Raw genomic sequence first — 27222 nt, forward strand, 5'->3', positions numbered from 1 at the left:
AAAGGACGGTTGGTACATATAAAAGACTAGATGAATACCCGCTTCGCCGGGTATCCGGCTTCGCCGGGAAGAAGTAGAGCCGATTTACCTGGTTCACGAAGGAAGGGAGATAAACGCGCAAAACACTGGAGAAGATAAGGAAGAGTTACTGGGAATGGATGTACAGAAAAACCAAAATCGGTTCAGCGCTGCGCGCTGAGAGCACGTGTTGAAAATTTTCATCGATCAGATTGTGTCCGGGGTCTACCTGAATATGCCCACCAAATTTGAAGCAGATCCATCGAGAACTTTGGCCGTGCATGGGGAACACACAGAAAGACAGACAGACACACACAAGCCGTATATAGATATAGATGAAGGTGGTTAGCGCATACAAAAAAGAATATACATAGTACATTACAAACCATAATCCTGTGGCAAAAAAGCAGTAGCTCACTAAATACTATGATATTTGAAAAATGCATATAAAATAAGGGTTGTTGGCATGAGTATGGGTACTGAGTCAAATCAACAACAAGTCGCGTAAGGCGAAAATACAATATTTAGTCAAGTAGCTGTCGAACTCACAGAATGAAACTGAACGCAATGCCATTTTTCAGCAAGACCGTATACTCGTAGCATCGTCAGTCCACCGCTCATGGCAAAGGCAGTGAAATTGACAAGAAGAGCGGGGTAGTAGTTGCGCTAAGAAGGATAGCACGCTTTTCTGTACCTCTCTTTGTTTTAACTTTCTGAGCGTGTTTTTAATCCAAACATATCATATCTATATGTTTTTGGAATCAGGAACCGACAAGGAATAAGATGAAAGTGTTTTTAAATTGATTTGGACAATTTAATTTTGATAATAATTTTTATATATTTAATTTTCAGAGCTTGTTTTTAATCCGAATATAACATATTTATATGTTTTTGGAATCAGCAAATGATGGAGAATAAGATAAACGTAAATTTGGATCGTTTTATAAATTTTTATTTTTTTTTACAATTTTCAGATTTTTAATGACCAAAGTCATGAATTAATTTTTAAGCCACCAAGCTGAAATGCAATACCGAAGTCCGGGCTTCGTCGAAGATTACTTGACCAAAATTTCAACCAATTTGGTTGAAAAATGAGGGCGTGACAGTGCCGCCTCAACTTTCACGAAAAGCCGGATATGACGTCATCAAAAACATTTATCAAAAAAATGAAAAAAACGTATGGGGATTTCATACCTAGGAACTCTCATGTCAAATTTCATAAAGATCGGTCCAGTAGTTTAGTCTGAATCGCTCTACACACACACACAGACACACACACACACGCACACACACACGCACATACACCACGACCCTCGTTTCGATTCCCCCTCGATATTAAAATATTTAGTCAAAACTTGACTAAATATAAAAACGACCAGATTCATGGATAAACGATTGGACATTTTCAAAAATAAGCTTGTTGGTGCAAAGAGAAAGGTTTTCGCTACCATTTAACAATATTTCAACATGTCTGTAATTTACAGGAAGTGCGTTTATTGTAGACAGGCGAGCATCTACGTACAAAGGACAATGTGTCAAATAATGGTCAGCTGTTTTGTTCAGGTAGCCGCAAGCGCACTGTGGGTTGGCCTGTAGGCGCATTCTGCAGTGGTGAATCTCATCCAGTCTTTTACCACAGTAATACTAGGCAGGTACGTTATAATCAGGAGTAGATAAATAGCGTTTGAAATCGCTGATTGAGTTAGTTGTTTTCATGTTGTCTGGCAAGGTGTTCCACAGGACAGTTGTAGATGGTATAAAAGATCGTTGTTGTTGTTGTTGTTGTACATAGTGCGGCTGGCCGCTCACACACACACACACACACACACACACACACACACACACGTACGCACGCACACACACACCGCACGTCGCCCGGAACGCACGCACACACACACACACACACACACACACACACACACACACACACACACACACACACACACACACAAACACGCATAATACTAATTTAGATAATATAAAAAAAAATACATTTACATGCATCATAACTCCCTTCATTATTATTTCTATGACTTAAAACTTATGTCGATACAAAATCAGGTAATGTTATGGATATAGAGAATACTACATCGCTTGCTGTGTCGTACCAGATTTACACGAGGTTTTTTTTAAAATATTGAACTGCAAGCGAAAGCGAGCTGTTCACTATTTGAAAAAGCAACGAGTGTAAATCTGGTACGATACAGCAAGCCATGTAGTATTCTGTTTATCCTACATACTGTACTTACGTCAGTGTATGTTACTGAAAATGTCCTGCAGTCGAGGCAGCTAAATTGAAGACGCTTGTTTTGGAACCTCGATCTCTTCTAAAGCCTCGTGCAATCTATTACGTCAAAGCAAAGAAACGTCACTCTGAAAGTGTGGCGTGACGTGTTAGTTCTAAAGATTTATCGAGAGTAACTTAGAGAGCGCAATTTTTGTTTCTATAATGACGTTTGTATCGGTGACTTTGGCATCATAAGCAGTGGAAAAACAGGTCCCTGCCAGACTTGCTTGACATGACCTCATTTACATGATATACACACGTGTGATTTGAACGATTATTATCTCACGGATGTCTCTCCCACGTGTGTAGGATCATAAATACTAGATCTATACGAATATTGCATGAACATACCGGGCACACACTGACACACACACCACGGCACAGACACAACGGCACACACACACACACACGCACACATTGACACACCGGGCACACACACACACACACACACACACACACACACACACACAAACACAAACACTCACTGACGTATACACTAACAAACACTCACACATGACGCAGACTGTTGTTGTTGTTGTTGTTCAGTGTTATTGTTGTTGTTGTTGTACATGCTGATGTTCATTTTTCTAGTTATTGCTCTCTTTTGCTCCATTCCTTCGAGTATCATCATCATCACCATCACTGATTATCATCATCATCATTATCATAATCATCATTATCATAATTTTCATCATCATTATCATCATCCTCGCTAGATCTTCCAAAATGCATCATAACTCCTTTTTTTTTCTTTTTTTTCTGTGACTTAAAACTCGGTGTAAAGGCAGATGATGTCCTGAAGATACTAGATATATAAGAATATTAAACAACCGTACTTTAATTTATGGTCGTGCCTGCGATTCTAAAAACAATGCGAACATGGTCGGACGCAGATATCCGATGCTTGCACTTTCGCTCGCTAGCTCTTCGAAAATGCATCATAACTTCCTTATTTTTTTATTTCTGTGACTTAAAACTCGGTACAAAGTATGATAATGTTGTGAAGATTCTAGATATATAAAAATATTACATGAACATTCATTATTTTGAGGTTGAGCCTGCGTTCTTAGATCAATGCGAACATGGTCGGACGCTGAACCACGATGCTTTCACTTTCGCTCGATAGATCGTCGCAAAATACATCATAACTCCCTTATTTTTTATTTCTGTGACTTAAAACTTGGTATAAAGTCAGATAATGTTGTGAAGATACTATATATACAACAACAAAAAACAAAAAAAATAGTACATACATGTACATGCTTTAGTTTGGTAGTGCAAGGTAGTGCAAGGCCGCGTGCGGCCGCGTAGTATTTAGTCAGACCGCATTTCGGAAGCCATTTTTTCTCTCACTCGTACTCTTCGCCACTACACATTGTTCAATTTGTGATGGATTTTGATCGTCTTTCAAGCACTGGTTTACACGCCAGGTGTTTTTGAAGGAATTATTCTTAAGGACAGCTTCTGGATTACGTGTTTTCTTCGATTGATTTAGCTGAAATCAAGGACCACTGTGGCGGTAGCGTCAACATAGGTAGAAACAGAAGCATGTAATGGCCTTGACACCACAACTTCAGCGATTTTGGTGAACAAACATCGTGTTTATGGAGTATTTCCGTACAGATCATCAACCTTAAGGCGTCTGGTTGTTCTCTGGATGTTGTAAATATATAAAGTAAGTATATCTTTGGCAGAATCTGGATTTGACTGGCAGAAACGGTGACACTTTTAGTGTGTTTTGTTTACCAATTGAAGAGGTTTGTTTGAAGGGGGAGTCAAGAGCCTCTGGTGTGCATGGCGCATTGCTTGAGAATGTCTTTTCATTGACCGCCTCCGCATCCTAACCATTGAAAGACTGTAGTACAACTAGTTTTTGTTTTCAATCGGTTTGAATTCCATACTCGTAGTCAGCCGTTTTAGGCCTATACACATACATGTGTATATAAATCATGTAAACGAACTGCAGACCTCGACTGTGCACATGGTGAAGTGAAATTACTCAACGGTACTCAACCACCAACTTCATTGTTTTGTTGTTGTTGCTGTTGTGGTGTAACCTATGTGTGGGATTTGAGTCTTTATATACTGGACACGTTTTTTAGGGGGTTGAGTGGGGAACAAAGCACTGTTTTTTTTGTTTTTGGTTTTTTCTCTCATAAAGTATTGAACTAACTTACTTGGAGTTGGACAAAAATTGAAAGTTTGAATAAGGCAGAAGATCTAGACTGCTACTGGTGTATATGCCTTGCCGTGGCGTAGCAGCTTGTGTGCCCTGATGATCCAAAGAGCTATGCCGGCCGGAGCCTTCATAGTGCTCCTGGCAGGTGAAACCACGCCGGACAGGTCTGAGGTGAATGGGGCCAGACTAAGTATACACCCTGGCCCTCCAGGTTGGGGGTTGTGCTAAGGGCTAACAACTCATCCATGGAAAAAAGTACTCGTTACAGAAACGTCAACAAGAGATAATCTTGTTGGCGGCCTATGCCCCGGACGGGGTCAAAGGCATAAGTAAGTAAGTAAGAAGATCTAGAGACCAAACTCAAGCAAAATTTATCTGTGAGGGGGTAAGCCGTTTACAAGCAAATGTAGTATTGTTACAACTTGGCATAAATTTGCCAAGTTGTGTTCTAAGTTATCTAACTAAGCAGGGCCGGACTAGGTAAGTAGTAAGGGGGGGGGGGGGGGGGGGGGTGTTACAGATGGGGGTCCAGGGGGCGAAGACACTTTGTAGGGGGCAAAGCCCCCTTATTGGGGGGGGGGGGGGGGCAAAGCCCCCTTGAAGCTGAACGTTTTTGGATGTTTCTGGAGGGAAAGGAAGCCTCTCCTTGAACGAAAAAGGTAAATTCGACAGCAAATTTGCCTGAAAAAAAAAATGCGTTTCGGAGGTACATGCTTAAGCCAGGGGTAACCCCCCCCCCCCCCCCCCCCCCCCCCCCCCCCCCCCCCCCTCCTAGTCCGGCCCTGCTAAGACTGGGTTTTGTACTGGTGCATTTTTTTCAAAGAAAAACAGATCTGTATACATGTACTCTGTCATATAAAGAAGTAATATTTTCAAAATTAGATCTAACTTGTTCGCGTATCCATTTCTGGATCTGCAGGCTGGTACAGAGTTACCTCCCTTTAGGCTTTTTCAAATTTCCCTTGTTTTACCTAATTTCTTGGTTAAAACTTGTCTACATTTCTAAATTCTTTCTTAATAAATATCAATTCTACACTTTGGCCTTAAATCAAAGTGTTTCCCTTCACAGATATCCTCTTGGGGTTGTCAGATGAGGGTAGTCTCCCATGCCAACAGAAGCTACCATTCAGAGAATGGTTTGCTTCTTAGTTGGATACCATGGGTTGACAACTCTCGCCATCAGTACCACCTGACCACTGATGAGACACAATAGTGTCGAAACACGTGTCTGGTCTAGGTACAAATACAATGGTCCTCCTCAGGACTAGATTACCTTGCGATACGTCCCCCACAAAGGGACTTTGCTCTGTAAATCTCGGTCCCCCTTGAGGAGGGTCTGATGCTCCCAATAGGCTGTCTGTGAAGGGATACTTATTTCTCTCTCTATCTCTGCTAAGAGATTTTAACAAATCTCGGAAGAAAGTCGCTGCTGACTTTCAATTGTTTCTTTCACAATTTCTGATGTTATATAAAGAAGTAATGAGTACCCAGTTTCTGTATTGATTTCCTTGGTCTATTTTTGGCTCATGTTTTGTGCGTGTGTCTTGTGTGTCACCATTTCAGCATAAAGACTATGACAGTGGGATAGGATTGGGACATGAAAGAGGAACCTGTAGGGAGCTGAGAAAGTTATAAATATGTCAAATGATTTACTAGGTTGTGACCAAAGTACTGATGAATGGGTTGAAGAGTGTAGAACTAGAAGTTCGTCAGCCATCAGTGCCGCAACTTCATCGCGTGTTTTTTAAGGGTGGATTACACCCAAAGTATGACTCTACAAGGTGGCTGCTACCAGTTTTTATACCAAACAAAGTCCACTTTATCGTTTTTTCAAAAAAAATACATTGCTATAAAGATTGTCATACTGAATGTAAGGAACAGATTGACTGTTTATGCTATACATGCACAGTGATGTACATTTTAGTCGGTCTCCGGTCTCTGACCGATCCAATTTCCCCAGGACCTATAGCTTTAACCCCAGCAAGACACAGGTCTGATTAACCTACAGAAGAAGTGGTCAAGGGTCCGATCGTTTTTGACAATGAAGCGGACATGCGGACTGTTCAATTTTCAAGAGGAAAGCTTGTTTCGGTTTTGCCAAGCGAAAGTAAACACTGCGTGAGGAAAGCTGGTTTTGGTTTTGCCAAGCGAAAGTATGCACTGTGTGTGACCAGTTTGTTGAGTGAACGAGGCACCATATGGGATCTGATTCTTTGAATTAATTTATCCTCAAGTTGGATCAAGAAGAAAAAAAGAAAACCGAACCCATATGGTGCCTCGAGTGCATTCATTGACTCAGCAATAAATCGTTTAAACCAATGGGAAACACGCTGTTGCTGCACCAGGACACAAGGAGAATCAAGAGATATGCGAGAAAGTTGTTTTTTCAAAGCAAGAAAAGGGATTAGCAACAACTGTTCAAATAACTTTGAAATGTGATTCAATCCTTTGAGTATCTAGTCATGACAGTCGCGGAAGGTGGACGAATTTAAACTGAAAAATCTTTTTAAATGCGGTTTTACGAGTCTTGTTTTTGTCCTATTGAAATTGCAATCTCAGGACACTGTGTCCTATTGATTTTCAGTCTTCAGGACAATTGTCCTAAAGGCTGCTAGAAAAATGTACATCACTGCATGCATCATTCATTATCATATATTTTATTATACTATTTTTTTTCTTGATGCTCCTCATTCACCGTAGTTATGGTCTGTTTATGGATTTTGTTGCTGTATGAGTGACACTAAACTTGTCATAAATTGAAAATGTTGAGTACTTAAGACACAAATCTTTCAGTAATCGAGCATTTTGTAGTTAGCAACTTCTATCAATTTCTAAACTATAGTGGGTCTGATTGTGCTAGCCTTTTTTTTTAAAACTGATAAAGGGTGAATCCATACCCTCACAGAAAAAGGTTGGACACTGACAATGTATAGATCTGTCATAACAAATCGTGTCAAGCAGTCAAAACAACTAACACTAAGGCCAAAAAAAAATTAGGTCTGTTTACGGTAACATAGGGTGAAAAAATAGGGTCTGTACTGTAGGTCGGCTTTTTTTTTTTTTCTTTTTTTTTCTTTTTTCTTTTTTTTTTCTCCCCTCTCTATGATGTTTCACAGTTCATTTCTTCTCATCAATCCCTGTTTTTGCCCAACATAACTATAAACAGTACTTTGAGCTTACCTCCCTTCTGTCGTCTGCTGTTTGAGCGCAAACAGCTCTATTTTGGATGCGTTTTTTTTTTCTTCAGATGATCCAAAAAAAAGATTAGGGTCGGGCCTAAAAACTAGGGTCGGTCGGGTTACCGTAAACAGACCTATTTTTTTTTTGGCCTAACAGTACTTAACACTAACAGTAACATGTATTACATGGGTGCAACTCTGCCGGCTACACGCCGGCATCGGCTGCCGATGTTTTTGTTCCAGGAGAGTTTTTTTTGGCATTTTAAATACTAAAAAAGCTGGACCCCAACTTTTGCCGGTTTTTGGAATTTTCCAGGTTGCACCCATGGTATTATGTATCAAGGGAAGCTTTCATTGGCACTGTTACTTTACTACAAATAGGAGGTGATTTCTCAAACAAAACACAGCGAATGCTGAAATAGTAATAAGTTCAAAGTAGGTCTGAAGCCGAAGGGCTGTCTGTTTTGTTTCCAGAGTGTGAGATTTCAAACCAGAAATACTATAACTGTATAAGTAATCGGTTAACATGATCCCACAATTCCCAGAAGCAAGAGGCAGATATTGTAGTAGAACTAAGTTCATTTGTTGTAAACTATATGAACCCTAGTTGTTTGAAATAAAGAAAAGAGACTTACCGTGGGACCCTAATCCTGTGCGGAAGGTCGTGATTTTAAATCGCGGCCGCCAAGTGAGTTAAAGGGTGGACATTTTTCTGATCTCCAATGTGAACTTATGTGCAGACCTGAAAGTGTCTTATCCCCCTTCGTGTGTAGACGCAAGCACAAGACCAAGTGCACACGGAAAAGATCCTGTAATCCATGTTTGGTGGGTTTATGGAAACACGAAAATATCCAGCATGCTTCCCCTGGAATCGGAGTATGGCTGCCTGCATGGCGGGGTAAAACCGTCATACACGTAAAAACCCACTCGTGCAAAAACATGAGTAAACGTGGGAGTTTCAGCTTAGGAAGGAAGAAGAAGTAGAATAACTTAAAACTAGAAGGGAGAAATTCTAAGAATAGAGGTTAATTTACAGACATGATTAAATTCATTAATATTGAATATATGGAAACTAAGGTCTTAATACACCCTGTGTCTGAGCTATCTGAAAACACCTCCTCGTGGAGGGGTTTTGCTGCCAGCCCAGTGAAGATAAAGAGGGAACATTTTCTCTGCTCGCGCGGCAGCAAGCAGGATGTCTCTGAACTGAAAAGAGAGGTTCCATTGTTACAAATTTACAGTGCATTTAAACACTGGTATGGAAGTTGAGTACAAAAATAGGTTCCTACCATTAGTAAAAAAGGAGACACATGTTGCATGTAATGATGTATTCATTGTATGAGCTTTACATTTAAATTACAATCGGTAAATGCTGCATAAAGTATAATTTATTACTATGGCTTGGTGCTTTAAGTTCAATACAATTACAAATCTCTAGTCTAATAAGGATTCATTTATGTTATTGTCAATCTGAATCAGTAAATGCTTCATAGAGATAACTGCATGGCTTGCTGTGTGATACCAGGGTTACATGCGTTGTCGTTTATTTTAAGGGTGAGCAAAGGCCATTTTTTCTTCTTTTATTTTTCTATTTTTTTTAAATTGGAGCAATGATGTTTGGTATCATGAGAATGTAGGTTAGAAGTGAGAGTAACTTTTTACCTAAGCAAGGATCGGGTGCACGCATACATATTTGAGGCATTAGAAACCCACTGGCGCGCTTTGCACCAACAAAATAAGGCCAACATTTTTTTGTTTCCATGACAGTTGACACTGCTCTGCCAAAGGTAGTTCTAAGGGTTTATCTGTGATCTAGGTAATTCAAAGGATTAAAAGTGTGTTTGTTTTAACACTACCAATACCATGCCTGACAATTGTGGTGGGGATGGTACTGGTAAGTCCAAAGAAACTTTTTTTTAATTTATAGTCTGCACATGTATACAAGGACATGTTAATTTGATTATTTTTGATAAATTTACCCCAAAAACTAAAGAAAGGTGACCTGCAGAAAAAAACATGTACCAAAAACACATGTCAGAGTACTGGCAGTGACAGCACAGATTTTGGCTGTGTACAATCAGAATCAGGATCGATACATTGCAGGAACCCTTATAGGTTATCTTGGCAACGGATGTAGTGTATACTTGATTGTGTAACTGTCCAGGCCAGGCAATTAATCCATTTTTCTTTTCAATGTTTCTTAAGGAATAATGTGAATAAGTTAATTCAAGCTTGACAGTGACAGATCAACCAAAAACAAGAAGTGACACAAATTGTGTGGTTTATTGATTGCTACCTCAGTATTTGTGAGTCTGACTATGGTAGTACTGGTACACCGCTACCAATGCCACTCGCTGACCCACTCAGTTCAGGTGCACATGTTGAATAATGTACCACATTACCAGCTATGGAGACCAGTACCAAGCGATGAAGCATGTGCATGGGTTTTTGTTTGTTGTTGTTTTTCTAGTCCCACATACCGAACTTCTGAACAAGATTTGAAAAACTGCCAGTGCCAGTCCGGTTCAGAAAAAAAGCAAATTTACCGTCACTTAGAAGTTAGATTAATCTTAACAACATGCCAGTCAAGAGAATTTAACTTCTTAAAACCACCACAACTACCTTTCCAAACAATCAACAGAAGAAAAGGGTACAGACTAGACAGAAAGAAGGAAAGAAAGAGTACTACTACAAAGGGTGATTTTGTACTGTACTGGGTGGTTTTAATTTTTATTCCATTGTTGTTTTTAATAACCTTCCTGTTGTTCACTGTGAGCTGCATTTACAGCTGTTGCCCCATATTCACAGAACGTTGATGTAGGTTAGTGAACTGCGCTCTGCTGATTCTCACAAGGGAAAAACATTGTGCAATGCCGCGTGACTCTGTAGAGCCCAAGATTCTTGTGGGTGAGATAGTGTGGCATAGTTCCAGCACGGTGTAACCGCGTGTGTAATTTTGGCTCAGTCAGTGAATGCCATCACCACATTCAGGAATGTATTCGTGTGTGTTTGTGTTCTTCAGTGTGTGAGTGGCTTGGTGTACGGACTTTTGGTTGTTTGTTGTCTTCGGTTGTTTTCTTGGTCTGTGAGTGAAACAGAAAGTGAATTACATTATTTAAGTACCAGTGATCCTTCAAGGACCACTTTTGATGTTTATAAGCAGTTCTTGACAGTTTTTGTTGACTGACAGTGCTCAGACTCAGAGAGACTGACACACACACACGAACGCACACTGACACATGTATGTTAATTGTAATGTATAGGTATACTATACATGATGTACTAGTCTACTACTGACTGGTGGTGGTACATTTCCAACCACCGCCTCGCCCCCCCCTCCCCCCAACACCAACACACAGAGCCTTACACTTTTACACAGTGTTACTGTGCTTTTACAAGTTTTAGTCACAGACCAACACCAAAGGGGTTTTGAAACACTTGCACTGAAGGGAATAATTGATGTTTTGTATAAATTTGTTTGCAGGCTTCGGATTGCAAGAACAGCAGATAACATGGATCCATTCCTGAATCTGTGCTGAATATACTGTCATCATGAATTTGTTTCATCCTTTACCAGTCTCAGTAAAATTTCACGTTCTTCTTGTGCTGGTAAGTAATTCAGATGCAATTGAGTGATGTAAATTGTAATTTAGAATGCATGCATTGATTTGTATTTTCACATTCCACGCCCACATAAATGTGATCTCTTTATCTTTTTATATTTAGTCAAGTTTTGACTAAATATTTTAACATCGAGGGGGAATCGAAACGAGGGTCGTGGTGTATGTGCGTGTGTGTGTGTGTGTGTGTGTGTGTAGAGCGATTCAGACTAAACTACTGGACCGATCTTTATGAAATTTGACATGAGAGTTCCTGGGTATGAAATCCCCATACGTTTTTTTCATTTTTTTGATAAATGTCTTTGATGACGTCATATCCGGCTTTTCGTGAAAGTTGAGGCGGCACTGTCACGCCCTCATTTTTCAACCAAATTGGTTGAAATTTTGGTCAAGTAATCTTCGACGAAGCCCGGGGTTCGGTATTGCATTTCAGCTTGGTGGCTTAAAAATTAATTAATGACTTTGGTCATTAAAAATCTGAAAATTGTAAAAAAAAATAAAAATTTATTAAACGATCCAAATTTACGTTTATCTTATTCTTCATCATTTGCTGATTCCAAAAACATATAAATATGTTATATTCGGATTAAAAACAAGCTCTGAAAATTATTATCAAAATTAAATTGTCCAAATCAATTTAAAATTACTTTCATCTTATTCCTTGTCGGTTCCTGATTCCAAAAACATATAGATATGATATGTTTGGATTAAAAACACGCTCAGAAAGTTAAAACAAAGAGAGGTACAGAAAAGCGTGCTATCCTTCTTAGCGCAACTACTACCCCGCTCTTCTTGTCAATTTCACTGCCTTTGCCATGAGCGGTGGACTGACGATGCTACGAGTATACGGTCTTGCTGAAAAATGGCAGCTACTTGACTAAATATTGTATTTTCGCCTTACGCGACTTGTTTATTCTGTCAAGCTTCCAATCTTATACTAGTCATTTTTTTTCTACTCTTAGCGTTGGTGTCTTTTTTCTGTCTATGCAGACACACACACAAACGCACGTGTGCACCTACACCCCTTTTAATATGATCTCTCTCTCTCCTGTCAGGCACACAGAGACTCAGATACCTCTTTGCACGTACACACATGCACGCACACACACACACATACACACTTCAATATCAATCAATGAGGCTTATATCGCGCGTATTCCGTGGGTACAGTTCTAAGCGCAGGGATTTATTTTTTGAGTCACTTGAGAAAAAGTGACTATGTAATCGGTCAGTGTTAGTCTGTCCGGCCGTCCGGCCGGCCGGCCGTCCGTAGACACCACCTTAACGTTGGACTTTTCTCGGAAACTATCAAAGCGATCCGGCTCATATTTTGTTTAGTCGTGACCTCCAATGACCTCTACACTTTAACGATGGTTTCGTTGACCTTTGACCTTTTTCAAGGTCACAGGTCAGCGTCAAAGGAAAAATTAGACATTTTATATCTTTGACAAAGTTCATCGGATGTGATTGAAACTTTGTAGGATTATTCTTTACATCAAAGTATTTACATCTGTAGCCTTTTACGAACGTTATCAGAAAAACAAGGGAGATAACTAGCCTTTTCTGTTCGGCAACACACAACTTAACGTTGGGCTTTTCTCGGAAACTATAAAAGTGACCGGGCTCAAATTTTATGTGAACGTGACTCCCAGTGACCTCTACACTTTGACGTCGGCTTTGGTGACCTTTGACCTTTTTCAAGGTCACAGGTATGTCTTGAAGGAAAAAAATTGAAATATCATATCTCTGAAACTATTCATCGGATTTGATTCAAACTTTATAGGATTATTCTTTACATCAAATTATTTACATCTGTATTGTGTTGTGAATAGCAATTTCTTCCTGTCCATCTGATGCCTCATATAATATTCAGAACTGCGAAAGTGACTCGATCGAGCGTTTGCTCTTCTTGTTTATTTTATTTTTATTTTATGCAATTTATATCGCGCACATATTCAAGGCGCAGGGATTTATTTATGCCCTGTGAGATGGAATTTGTTTACACAATGCATCACGCATTCACATCGGCCAGCAGATCGCAGCCATTTCGGCGCATATCCTACTTTTCACAGCCTATTATTCCAAGTCACACGGGTATTTTGGTGGACATTTTTATCTATGCCTATACAATTTTGCCAGGAAAGACCCTTTTGTCAATCGTGGGATCTTTAACGTGCACACCCCAATGTAGTGTACACGAAGGGACCTCGGTTTTTCGTCTCATCCGAAAGACTAGCACTTGAAGCCACCACCTAGGTTAGGAAAGGGGGGAGAAAATTGCTAACGCCCTGACCCAGGGTCGAACTCGCAACCTCTCGCTTCCGAGCACAAGTGCGTTACATGTTTTATTTGTCTACCATAATTTACCATTATTATTTTGACATTATTTCAAATTTGTTATATTAAAATCGTCCGCCAAATTTCATTTGCTTTTAAGAGTACGCTCATAAGCCTAGCTTGTTGTGCTCCATGTTCCTTATTACACCCCCGGTATAGGGGTGTGTATAGGATTCGGTCGATGTGTTTGTTTGTTTGTTTGTGTGTTTGTGTTCGCATATAGATCTCAAGAATGAACGGACCGATCGTCACCAAACTTGGTGAACAGGTTCTATACATTCCTGAGACGGTCCTTACAAAAATTGGGACCAGTCAAACACACGGTTAGGGAGTTATTGGTGGATTAAGATTCTACAAGGACTTATAGAGGGACATATTAATGGTCAAAGGGAAATAACCTTCTCAGTTGGTGGCAGTGAGAATGGTAAGGACGGGGGTGTTTTTCCTACCTCGGAGGAATTTCTTGTTTCATGTATGCGGTAATAGTACCAATGGAATTTATTGAATAAACTTGTTTAAACCAAGTACGTTACCACTCGGCCACCCAGTCCGATACTGTGCTTTATCATTATGTGAAACATAAAAGGGCAGCAGGTATTATCATTCATGGTGAGTTATTAACATTGTAATTTGGACCACCTTGCCTCAACATGTGTGGCTTTGTGTCCGTTTATTACCCCACAACTGTCAACAACCCAGTAGCTGTGGCCAAGTTATTGTCGCACAAGCCTTGTGATTTCCCAAGGCACGGGACACCGTAAAGTTAGCACTGAAATTCAGAAGCTCCCCCCCCCCCCCCCCCCCTTCCCGTTTTGGCGGGAGATGTTTATAAATTTAGGCCATTACACTTACGAGGCTTCATGCACTTCAGCTGTTGTTTTCTTCTCTCTCTCTGGCTACATGCAGTGTGTGGTTTCTGCATTAGTGAGACTTGCCTTTCTGGTCTGAGCCAAACCCCCCTCCTAGCTCTCTCTGCCAGGGCAAGATTTTATTTGCCAGCCTTGGGCTTGCAAAGGAGGGAGTGCCCAGAGACTTCAGTGGAGAGAGAGGGAGAGAATTGTGCAAGGGAGCAGAAAGAAGGGAAGAATGGATACAGAAGGAGTGAAGGAGGTGATAGTTTGGAAGCGAGGATAAAATAGAGTTGGAATGAGAAGCAAGCGAAAAGAGGACGAGGAATGAAATATGAAGGGAAAAGTGGATAACCGATAAGTAACTCAGTAAAGACAGACAAAGAACATGAATTTTGCAAAGGGGGGATTAACAAGGGATGAAACAGTGAGAGAACATGGAGTCGGGGAGAGAGCGCCAGGAAATGGAGGGGGTTGGGTGCTGAGGGAAAGAGAGGTGAGAACTAAACTTGGTTGGGATAAATGGTACGAGAACTGAAAAGAGAAGATAAAGAAGAGGAAAGGGCGATCAGGGGTGGTTGAAGCGAAAGAGAATAATGCACAATAGGCCTCTGTGAAAAGGAAGAGCAGGTGCGCAAGTACTACTGCGGAGAAAAAATAGGGGGTGGTGGGTTACAGATGTCAGTAGAGAGAGATAGGGGGGGGGGGGGGGGGGGCTACAGGAGAGCAAGTGTGCAGACTCATTCATGTCAAAAACACCACAAAAAATGAAGGGGGGGGGGGGGGGGGGATCTCGGTGGAAGGGAATGGGAGATCCAAACAGTGACGGTATTGTGCATGGTTCACAACCTTGAGCCCATTTTTTCGGCACATGATTTTTCAACCTTGATGGTTAGAGCATGCGCCGTGTTGACATAGTGGTTGTGGCATTGTGTTTTTCCCGGGTCTTTTCTGGGACCCAGGTGGTTACGGTTGAGCGATTTGTAACTGTACCCTCACCCTCTCGGCTTTTCAATAGAGACACCATAGGCCCTGTTTGTGTGAGTGTATGAGCTGGAACATTTATGCATACATTGTAACTTGCTTTTTTTGAGAAACTAGTTTTATACTGTAGCCTGTGTGTGCCAACACATGTTTGTTTATGAGTGTGTGTGTGCATGTATGCATGTGTTATTGTGAGAAATTGGGGAAGTTTGGTAAGAAGGGGTGGGGTGTAAGGAGGTTATTTTAATCTAAAGCTGTTGTGAAGTTTGCATTATACAATTGATAAATTATATGAGTCTGTGCGTGTATGTTAACGGACATTGAATGCACTAGAAGGTACAGTCTATTGCTTGAAATCAATCAATGCTTCTCTGTCTTTTGCTTAAACATTAAAGTGCTTGAAATCGGACTCCAGTTTACAATTTGTACAGTGATTGTGTTTGTAAAAAAACCAGCAGTTTTTGCTTTGCTTCAATGCCTAACTAGTAACCTGTTAAGGAGAGGGGTCTGGTAAGGTATTCCGTTGTGAATCTATTATTGATTGTGGCTATTTTGGTTACATTGGAGAATAGAGCCATGCTTCTTAGCATTGTTTTGTCCTATGGTTTGCAAGACAGAACCAAACTTTGCAAGCAGTGACAGGGAGGGGCGGATACAGTGGAACCCCCTTTTTATTTTTAAGACCCCCAAATTTAAGACTCCCTCCATTTTAAGACCCTGTTTTCTCAGACTTTCTGTTCATAACCTCTGTAGATGTACCCCCATTTTAAGACTCCCTCCTTTTTAAGACCTGATTTTCTCATTTTTTTCGAGGTCTTAAAAGGGGGGTTCCACTTTAGCATGATAGCTTTGTTTCATCAGAGAAGACAGTTTTCCAGTCTGTTTTTTTGTTATGTGGTTTTGCAAGCCATAACCGGTCTGTTTACAAGTGGTGCCAAGGGCAAGGAGGCACAGGGGGATTTTAAAGTGGCAGCAAAGAAAACCGGTAATGAATAAATGGTTCAGCAGCTCTATATTAGCTTGAGGATTAAGTGTCTAATGAGGTGTGCAAAGAAATCTGACACTCTATGTGCTTATCCTAAAGAGCCCTCATCATGTGTTTGCAACCAGTTAATTGGCCTAAGGGAGGTGGGGGGGGGGGGGGCGTGGCCTTTGCAGTTTGGAGGTGGTATAGTAGGGTTTTGAATTAGAGAACTGGTGTAAAATTTGAGAAGAGGTAATAAAACTAAGACTAAGAGTGCATTGTCAGTATGTGTGTGTTGGTGTTAAGTGAATTTCCGTCAGAGGTTTAATGTTTTCTTAGATGTTGAACTGTAAATCTAAGTCACTGATGATTTGGATTGTCAAAACAGGAGTACAGCTCTGAGCTAATTTTAGAGTTTTAAACTAGTATTGTCACATAACACTATAGTTGCCAGCAGGTTATGGTTTAGCCCTTCACAACACAGCCACCTATTTGTGTGCTTAACATGAGTTAGTTAGCTTAAACTACTTCATTTTAGTGATACCTTTATCAGTTTGAAATTATTGTTGATTACTTTTTCATAAAATCATTACATTCATTTGTTGAAAGTCTTTTGTAAACCCCCTTTACATTACTGTTAGTTGTACATTCATTCGCTCGGCTTCCTGACGAGTGGACGTAAACTGATAGAACTATCAAGATAAGTTTTGTGTGAATATTTGTTTGTCTGTTCACTTAAAAGACCGTTGGGTCGAAATATCTGTGAATGTATTGTTTTGTCAATAACAAACGTTCCAACAATCTACCTTTCTTGTTTTTTGATTCTGAATTTTGGAACGTTGGCAGTCTCTTTGTTTTTGGAATTACTGTTAGTGTTAAGTATACATAGTGCATTTTGTGAATTGCCTACACTTATAGTATACGAAATATCCACAGATTTTTTTGCGTGCAGTGGAAAACTGCGAAGTCAATTTGTCTGTACAGCTCATGAATCAGTGTGCTAGTAGTGCAATGGAACCCCCCTTTTAAGACCCCCCTTTTAAGACCCCCCAATTTAAGACTCCCTCCTTTTTAAGACCTTGTTTTCTCAGACTTTCTGTTCATAACCTCTGTAACTTTACTTCCATTTTTGTTAAGACCCCCTCCTTTTTAAGACCTGGTTTTCTCACCTTTTTTGAGGTCTTTAAAGGGGGGTTCTACTGCAGTACACTACTCTTTGTAGAGCTCATTTATTATTCACATTTCTTTATGCTGTTAAGAGTTTCTCACAGTAGCACTTTGAACGCAAAATTAGGACAGGATTAACAAGTCGCGTAAAGCGAAAATACAATATTTAGTCAAGTAGCTGTCGAACTCACAGAATGAAACTGAACGCAATGCCATTTTTCAGCAAGACCGTATACTCGTAGCATCGTCAGTCCACCGCTCATGGCAAAGGCCGTGAAATTGACAAGAAGAGCGGGGTAGTAGTTGCGCTAAGAAGGATAGCACGCTTTTCTGTACCTCTCTTTGTTTTAACTTTCTGAGCGTGTTTTTAATCCAAACATATCATATCTATATGTTTTTGGAATCAGGAACCGACAAGGAATAAGATGAAAGTGGTTTTAAATTGATTTGGACAATTTAATTTTGATAATAATTTTTATATATTTAATTTTCAGAGCTTGTTTTTAATCCGAATATAACATATTTATATGTTTTTGGAATCAGCAAATGATGGAGAATAAGATGAACGTAAATTTGGATCGTTTTATAAATTTTTATTTTTTTTTACAATTTTCAGATTTTTAATGACCAAAGTCATAAATTAATTTTTAAGCCACCAAGCTGAAATGCAATACCGAAGTCCGGGCTTCGTCGAAGATTACTTGACCAAAATTTCAACCAATTTGGTTGAAAAATGAGGGCGTGACAGTGCCGCCTCAACTTTCACGAAAAGCCGGATATGACGTCATCAAAGACATTTATCAAAAAAATGAAAAAAACGTTCGGGGATTTCATACCCAGGAACTCTCATGTCAAATTTCATAAAGATCGGTCCAGTAGTTTAGTCTGAATCGCTCTACACACACACACACACACACACAGACACACAGACACACACACGCACATACACCACGACCCTCGTTTCGATTCCCCCTCGATGTTAAAATATTTAGTCAAAACTTGACTAAATATAAAAATGGAGAATGCTGGTGGTTTTTTTCCCCCCTCTCAAATATATATATACTAACAAGTCGTGTAAGGCGAAAAAACATCATTTAGTCAAGCTGTCGACCTCACAGAATGAATTTGAACGCACTGCATTTTTTTCAGCAAGACCGTATGCATTTCAAATGAGGGTGTGACAGTGTTGCCTCAACTTTTACAAAAAGCTGGATATGACGTCATCAAAGACATTTATCGACAAAAAGTCCCAGGAAGTGAGGAACTCTCATGTAAAATTTCATAAAGATCGGACTAGTAGTTTACTCTGAATCGCTCTACACACACAGACACACACACACACACACACACACACACACACAGACACACATACACCACGACCCTCGTCTCGATTCCCCGTCTATGTTAAATCATTTAGTCAAAACTTGACTAAATGTAAAAATAGTTGAATGCGTTGACAGTGTTCTTGTCTGTGAAAACTGCCTCAGTTAAGTGTAAGAAAGCTCATAATGAGTTTGTGAGGAAGGAAACACTCAGCAGTGGATGCATGCACTAGAAATGTTAGCGGAAGGTCATGCATTAGTTGACACAGAGACAGTTATTGCACAAAGCTTGCCTGAATGAGCTGGAGATTGTAGTTCTGTAAAGCTTGTCGTGTGAGCGTAAAATTAGGGAACAAATGCCTCATTATTTTTGTGCATGTTCCTTAATGACCCATAGCTTGCGTAGTTATTACATTGTCATTTGTACCTCAATCATCTTGTCTGATTGGTTTCGCAAAGTTAACTTGGTATTTTGCGGTGAATGAGTGATGTGTTGTGTGTGGGTGTGTGTGTTATTGTCCGTGTGTGTGTGCTACAAATTATAATGAAGAGGTCGTCTTTAGTTTAACTTAGTTTAACTTTAAGGCAAACAAACATAGACAAAAATGTCGCACTCACAGTTAAGTAAAGAAATTTCAACTTTATAACATGATTTCCACTGGTACACAGCTCTGGAGAAAAACCTATCAATGTAGTGATACAGATGACATGCAACTGCTACAAATTGATAGCCGTTTGCATGTGATTTGTATATTCTCCTTGCTAGTATTCAAAGTACAGTGTAACCCACCTTTTAAGACCTCAAAAAAGGTGAGAAAACCAGGTCTTAAAAAGGAGGGGGTCTTAAAATAGAGGTAAATTTACAGCGGTTATGAACAGAAAGTCTGAGAAAACAAGGTCTTAAAAAGGAGGGGATCTTAAAATGGAGGTAAATTTACAGCGGTTAGGAACAGAAAGTCTGAGAAAACAAGGTCTTAAAAAGGAGGGGGTCTTAAAATGGAGGTAAATTTACAGCGGTTATAAACAGAAAGTCTGAGAAAACCAGGTCTTAAAAAGGAGGGGGTCTTAAAATGGAGGTAAATTTACAGCGGTTATGAACAGAAAGTCTGAGAAAACCAGGTCTTAAAAAGGAGGGGGTCTTAAAATGGAGGTAAATTTACAGCGGTTATGAACAGAAAGTCTGAGAAAACCAGGTCTTAAAAAGGAGGGGGTCTTAAAATGGAGGTAAATTTACAGCGGTTATGAACAAAAAGTCTGAGAAAACAAGGTCTTAAAAAGGAGGGGGTCTTAAAATGGAGGTAAATTTACAGAGGTTATGAACAGAAAGTCTGAGAAAACAAGGTCTTAAAAAGGAGGGGGTCTTAAATTGGAGGTAAATTTACAGAGGTTATGAACAGAAAGTCTGAGAAAACAAGGTCTTAAAAAGGAGGGGGTCTTAAATTGGGGGGGTCTTAAATGGGGGGTTCCACTGTACTACAGTGATACAGATTGCTTTGCAACAGAACAGTGTAGACCCAGAGGGAGGCTCAGAGGGATAGGATAAGAGAGGGAACAGTCAAAAGAAAGAGGAATGGATATGGGGAAGAATTTGAAATGGTGTCGAATTCTTGTGACACAAAGGGCAAAATTACAAGTGAGCAGAAACAATTTTTATTTCCTCTATAAAGTTTATTAATCCATGCAGTATGTGTTCACATAAATGAAAAAGGAATATCGGCAAACAGTCTGAAGTGGTAGAGTGTCAAAATAAAATACAGAGCTGGTTACACATCACCGTGTCACATCACAATATCTATACTGTTGTTTTCACTTTAAGGTTTTGCAAATTTGGATTCCATGCAATTATTCTATGCACAGCCAAGTATCTTCGCACAAAATCTTGTCCAATTTGATGAAGTTTCATCAGTGTCTCATGAGTCGAATCTTGGAGTAGGTTACAGTTTCACCAAAGATGCTGCTGATACACAGTTTTTGACATTTTTTAACTGATTTCACACAGATTTGCTTTTTGCTTTTCATTATAAGTGTCTTGGGTGTCTGGAAATGTTTTTTAAGATAATATAATGTCTTTACTATGTACATAAGCAATATTTTTTTCTCAAATCTCTGAGTACCCTGTTTCTGGTTTTGCCTGTTATCGGCAATTTACTCCCTGGCACTTACTATAAAGTTTGAAAGCATAAATGTGCAAGGATTCAAGAAGTATAAACTATCAAATTATGATTTTTTCATACATATTACCTGCAGCACACAGACATATCTTTTTTTAGGCCGCTGAGTATCAAGCCCCACTGTGGTGCTGGTTACCTGTTACCAAAAACACTACTTCTCCTGCTTTCAGGACAGAAAATGTACTGCCAGTACCCTAATTTTATGTTGAAATGTTAGGAACAAGGTTGCTTGCATAGTTCACCGCCGCATGAAGGGTTGCAGTGAGTTGTGTGAGAGAAACAGTAAGTAAAGTGTTACAGAATGCCCTGGAGTAAGTTACATATCACGAAAATTGTCCATTTTCATAAGATTAAGCAAGAAAAAGCTTTCCATCAGTCTAAATAGCTGATTAGAGTTATTGCAATTTATGGTAGCCACAAATCTTGGTGCACTTATATATATACAATGTATAGATATATATTTGTTTATTCATTATAACAGGGTATAGCGAACATAATACTTCATAAAGAGAAGAACGTGTCATTTCGCTGAGACAAACGGCTGACTCAGAACCAGGGTACCGTGTTAATCTGTAGGTTACAAGTTGAATGAATATAAGGGCATGAAAATATCCCCATTATTAATCCAACTGTTAACTTCATAGTAATCAAAACAGCATTTTTAGTCTTTAAGGCATATTATACATGCAACGTGTAAGGGTAATTCAGAGAAAAAGTTATGTGCGTTTTAAAACATCATTTGCAACATTCCATCTTTTATGTAAGGAAAGTATTAAGCAGATTAAGAACAAAGCATTTTGCAAGGCACAGTTATCTTACAACTTGCAGAAGAAAAAAAATCATTTTGGTCTTGTAGAAAATAAGACAGAAAACGTGTCAAACATGTACACTACAAGATTAGCAAGTATCTTCCAAGCTATTTCACAATCTACAGAGTAAAAGGGAAAAAAGGTCAGCATCAAAAGAAAGAAAAAAACAAACAAGCTAGACCACAATCATTTGCAAAATAAACTATCAGTTTCAGTGTCAAGAGTTGTGCTATTCAGCAACAAAAGCTCTGGCAAATGGTTGACATGTTTCTGCAGGCTTGTTCAAAAGGTATAGTAGATGTTTCGTCCGTCATCATGAAGAACAGCACTGTCCATCTTCTCCCCTATGTCCTGGAGAGGAATTTGATACTCCTCGACAAATGAGAGGGCATCACTGAATTTCCAAGCTGCTCCCCATGGTTTGAGATAGCGTCCAGAAATGACCCCTCCTTCTTTCTGTGTGACCTGTGTAAATGAGAAGTGAGAATAGCCAAGTGTTACTACAGTGGTGAGGCTCTACATAGGATGCACAAATACTCTGTAGGCGGAGAAGCAAAACTGGCATAGCAGAAATACTTGAAATTAAAATTTGCATTTGTAATAAATGGTCTTCACTTATTCCGTCGCCGAAGTTAATGAGTCTTACACATATTTTTCTTCATCCTCACCTGTGCCATGTAAATGACAGCTGATCCATTCTTCTTTGGCACCTTCACCTTAATGAAATCCCCTGGCTTGAGTTGAGCTTGTCCTTGGTCAAGGTAAACTGAGTTCAGCACTGAATCATGTGCCTATGGTTGTTTGGCAAGTAACTTCACTGGTTAAAAATTAAAAATGCACAGAACAATCACTAGCTACAGGTTCATGAAATACATACAACAAATGGTTTGTATTGCATTCTACTTTCCAACTAAAATCTCTGTAACATCTTGCAACTCGGCATCGTACCTGTTCACGAATGATAGCCCTCTTTTCAGAAGTGGTGGACTGCTGGTAAAGTTGATGCCTTTCCTTCTCTTTCTTCCGGAATGCTTCCATGGTTCCATGTTCTTCATGCTTCCGGAGTTTCTTCTGCCATTCTGTGAGGTTTTCGCCTGCTGAAATCTCCCCATCCCCCTCATCTTCCTCATCTTCTTCATAACTGCAGTTGACGGGTCTTTTCAGTTTAATCCGCAAGTTGTACTTAGCACTTGAAGACGGCTCTGCTGTGTTTTCTGAAAGAGTGTAATGAGCTCATATCAGTTTCACGGTAAAAAATATAAATAAAACAAAATCAACAACACAAAATATACATACCCTTCTCCCCTCCCCAGCGGGAAAAAAACACACACCAAATCATTGTCCAGTAGAATAAGGTAATTGGTTTCTTTCTCTTTTCTTTCTGGTCATTGTACATGTTCCCATAGCTGAAAACTCCAGTACTACAGCCTTGTGTATTCCAGATTTAAAATTGTTCGATTTTAGTCTTAGACGTTTCAACAAGCAGATTTTACCAAATCTATATTAAAAATGGGGGCAGCCTGGGTACTGTAACATACTGAGTGTGTGTGTGTGTGTGTGTGTGTGTGTGTGTGTGTGTATGTGTGTGTAATAATTTTCTTTTCATTACAAAGAACAATCACAAAAGGAACGCCTAGCAATTAAACTCTTCTCTATCTCCCCTTCCTCTACCCCTCGACCCCACCCCCCAACACACACACACACACACACTCTTACACACACACACAGACACACACACACATGCCGCGTACATGACACTGAGCATCAGATTGTGGTCACAACAGCGAACAGTGCACTGTGTTTTTCTGGCTCTGTACCACGCTCGCCTTTCACGCAGTACCACCTCTCTCACCACTCCCACCACCACCACCCTGCGCCACCCCCTTCCCTATCCGTGGAGGCAAGGAAGATAGAGAGTGAAGTGGTACTGACAGTGTGCACACCGCGAAAAAAAAAAATCGACACTGGACAGTACTGTCGCCAGCAGCGTTGGTTACCTGCAGCCGTTGTGTCGTGTAGTGTAACGCGCTCCGTGTCAGTCAGCAGATACATAACTTTAACATCTTAAATGGGTAAATCTTGAGTTTTCTGTTTAATCCTTCTATTTACTTTGCTCTCCATTCGAATCGCTCGATAGCAGGCATCTTTGCAAGCCGGAGCGCGTTACTGACACCAACTTTGGTGTTGGGTAACCCATTCGTAGGAAATGATGGTCGAGATGAATTAAATCACGGAGAATACTCAAAATTCTGGGCATTTTCAACTGAATCCATTTCACTATAGGCCTACCATCACGCTACCCAAAGGTTAATAGAGTGGAAAACTACTCTGAGCGTGGGAGTTACCGACACGTCTGATCTACGTTACACCAGTGAAATGTAACTAACTCTAATAGACCACATATTGAATAAGTATTTACAGTTCCCTGAAATACATGTGACTTCGAAGACATTATATCGCTCATTACAGTGCCTTCGCGCAAATGTAAAACTTGAAAGCGAGTGATAATCCACGACAGCAAGGTCTCGTTCCGGAGTGCGTTACAGTTCACCGCATGCTTCAATCAAACATCCGTGGTATGGTGTATGTAACCAACTTCATTATGCATAATAAAACACATTTAATGCAACCTTCATCCAAATACTGGCACAAGGGAAAGCAGGAGAAATAAACAACAACAGGAAAACCTGTGAGCAGAGGTTCTATAAATTCGTCATTATTCTTGGTCGAGCGAGTTAGCCTACACGAAGAACGTAATTTCGAAATCGCGTTGGAAACCAACTCCGTTGATTAAGGAATTTTTACCATTAAAAGAGTGAATGGAAAGAAAGATGTGGTGTTACTGATTTTGTTTATCGTCAGGTTAAGCGAGGGAACGGGGGGGGGGGGGGGGGGGGGGGGGGGGGGGGTGGGGGTGTGTTTTTTTTCAACTGCTTCGAGATGTAAGTTACTTACACCAAGATATTGACACACCTTCGTCTTTGAAACCAACGCCTTGCAAAACCATTTTCGTGGTTTGAACTTAACGAAACAAAGAATAATAACCAATACCGATTTCCTGTTTTTTACAGACTAAAAAAATGAAAGAGACAGAAATCATGTATTAATACCTCTTAGTTTGTACTCCTCAGTAAGTTACATACACGACGAAAACAACCACCGTTGTGTTCCGTAACTACCGCTGTCTGCCACAGTGTTTTTTCGTGTAAGGTCAAGATAAAGGCGAGTGCGTTTAATACTATTGAATAACGAAGAAAAATAAGACAATTACTTTAACATAGCGACAATCGAGCGAAAAGTTTTCTGACGACAGTAAGAGCGCGTTTCCCTACACTGAGACGACTGTACTGGATGTGGTGTTGGTAACTCACGCCTACAAGTTCAGCACGTTCATGTGTAAAAAGAACAAAATGCGTGTCTAACGTTTCAGTTTGCATTCTGTCTTTCCAAACTGTAAGCTAAATTAAATAAGTGAAAGAAACAAATACAATCACATCAAGTGCAGGTGGGCGTTACGCTACACGGTATTCGTTTGGTGTTTGTAACGAGCTCCGGGTTCGGAAATACACTTCTTCCGTTATTATTTATTTTTCATAACTAAACTCGTGTTTTCCGAGTTTGAATCACTTTCTGGATTAAACAAAATTAAAATCATTATTATTCGTACAGGTAACAAAGAAAACGACGAAAACCCCTTGAAATGAACATCGGCAAATTTTGCCGGACTTCAGAACACGAACCAGTCATCAAATTGTGAAAACAAATCACCGACATCAACCCATAATGTTTTTAGAACAATAATATTATATTTTAATACAAGAATAACCACACAAAAAGTGAAAGAAAGCAAAAAAACAGTGATTTTTTAGTAACTGGAGGGCGTTACATGATGCCCAAAATGGTATCAACTTACCTTCCGCATTTTCGGCGCTGGGTGCCGGGTCACACATCGTGGACAGCAAATGAACCAGAAGATAAGTGGATATTAACATGTTCCAAACTTTTCGCGGGAAAAAAATAGGCAAAACAAAGCGATGAAGTATAACCGAAGTACGAAGTCTCGAAAATCGACGACACGAAAAAATAAAATAAGACCGAGGAGAACACATCTTCATAGTAATTTCCGTACGATATCATCATGAATGTCTCTTTTTTATTTGTTTGTGTTGTCCCTTAAATTTATCGTATAGTTTTCTTTCTGCCATCGTACATCAACGCCAGACAATGCCGGGAAAGTGCCTACGTGATTTCTGACACGAAAATCTAACGGCCGCCGTGACCCGAGAATATGTTGCAAAAAATAATACTACAGGCTACAGATGTGGTTTCAAGTGCTTGTACTGTGAGCTGAATCTTTTGTGCGCGTGTTTCAGTTTCATCTACTTGATTTTGTCTGTTAGTGTGCCACCTAGTTTCTTCGAAGTATACCTACCCAAGTAAGTGTCACAAAATGGCGGGCAAAATACTCGTGATTTTGGGGCAAATTCTGCTTCTCATAGCTACATTCTTCCCACCAAACCGTTTTAAATACCATCAGCTCTTTCTTTATTCATTACTGTACACGTTCCATGCACACAACAAGAAAAACAACCTCACAGTCAGACAGAAAATACGTTTGAAGTGGCTGACTAGGCATTCGACGCCATTTCAGATTCTCCCCCATATATCAAGGTGTTTTGTTATCTCCAAGGCCAACGGCAGGTTTTGTGTGTGGAAAGCAGAGAAGTTGTCATTGTGTTTTCACCCTCATGTTTTGTGTGCAGGTCGCAACCTTGGGGTCAGGGGTCAGGGGTCACCCGTGCCCGAAAGGTCAGGTCGCTCATCAGGATGTTGGCGAGATTAAATGCTGCTTGCCTGTGTATTGTGATCCAGGTGAGTGTTGTTGTTGCTTTTATTATTTAAGGTCTTTCTGAAAAAAGCCCACCAATAGAAAACTGTTTTATTTAAAAAAAAAAATGTTTACACTGTTTATGGTATTTATTGTATGTGTTTGTTTTATGTTCTATTGTAACTTTGCAGACTTTAAGCGTTTGATAAATTTAAGTCTAGTCATGATCCATGTCTGGTTGACCTTCGTTAAACGTCAAATTCACAGCATGTTCAAGTTTAGGATGGAAAAAAAAAATCATTTTCATGAATGTTTGGAAGCAATGTCTTTGCAACTTCCCACACTTTCTGTGTTTGAGAACCTCCAGACATAACACAGGTCTGTTTGACCTGTCAAATTTCAAGGTCACCTTTGAAGACATCATATCTGGCTTTTTATAAAAGTTGAGGCTGCACTGTGATGGGTGGAAATATAATCGAATAGCTTCAGTTTTGGGGTAAAGTATGGGA

At 39.9% G+C, this 27222-nt stretch overlaps 1 protein-coding gene across 1 annotated transcript in view; it reads left to right on the top strand.

Moving 5' to 3' along the window:
* Window positions 1-3641: 3641 nt before the first annotated feature.
* Window positions 3642-27222, top strand: part of LOC138978622 (uncharacterized) — a 64599-nt gene continuing 41018 nt past the window's right edge. Inside the window, exons 1-3 of the mRNA XM_070351385.1 lie at window positions 3642-3980; window positions 11148-11272; window positions 26649-26757. Coding sequence (XP_070207486.1) covers window positions 11216-11272; window positions 26649-26757 — 166 coding nt within the window. The 5' untranslated portion in view covers window positions 3642-3980; window positions 11148-11215. The remainder of the gene's footprint in view (window positions 3981-11147; window positions 11273-26648; window positions 26758-27222) is intronic.

This window comes from Littorina saxatilis, linkage group LG10, assembly GCF_037325665.1.
Source record: "Littorina saxatilis isolate snail1 linkage group LG10, US_GU_Lsax_2.0, whole genome shotgun sequence".
Lineage (NCBI taxonomy): Eukaryota > Metazoa > Mollusca > Gastropoda > Littorinimorpha > Littorinidae > Littorina > Littorina saxatilis.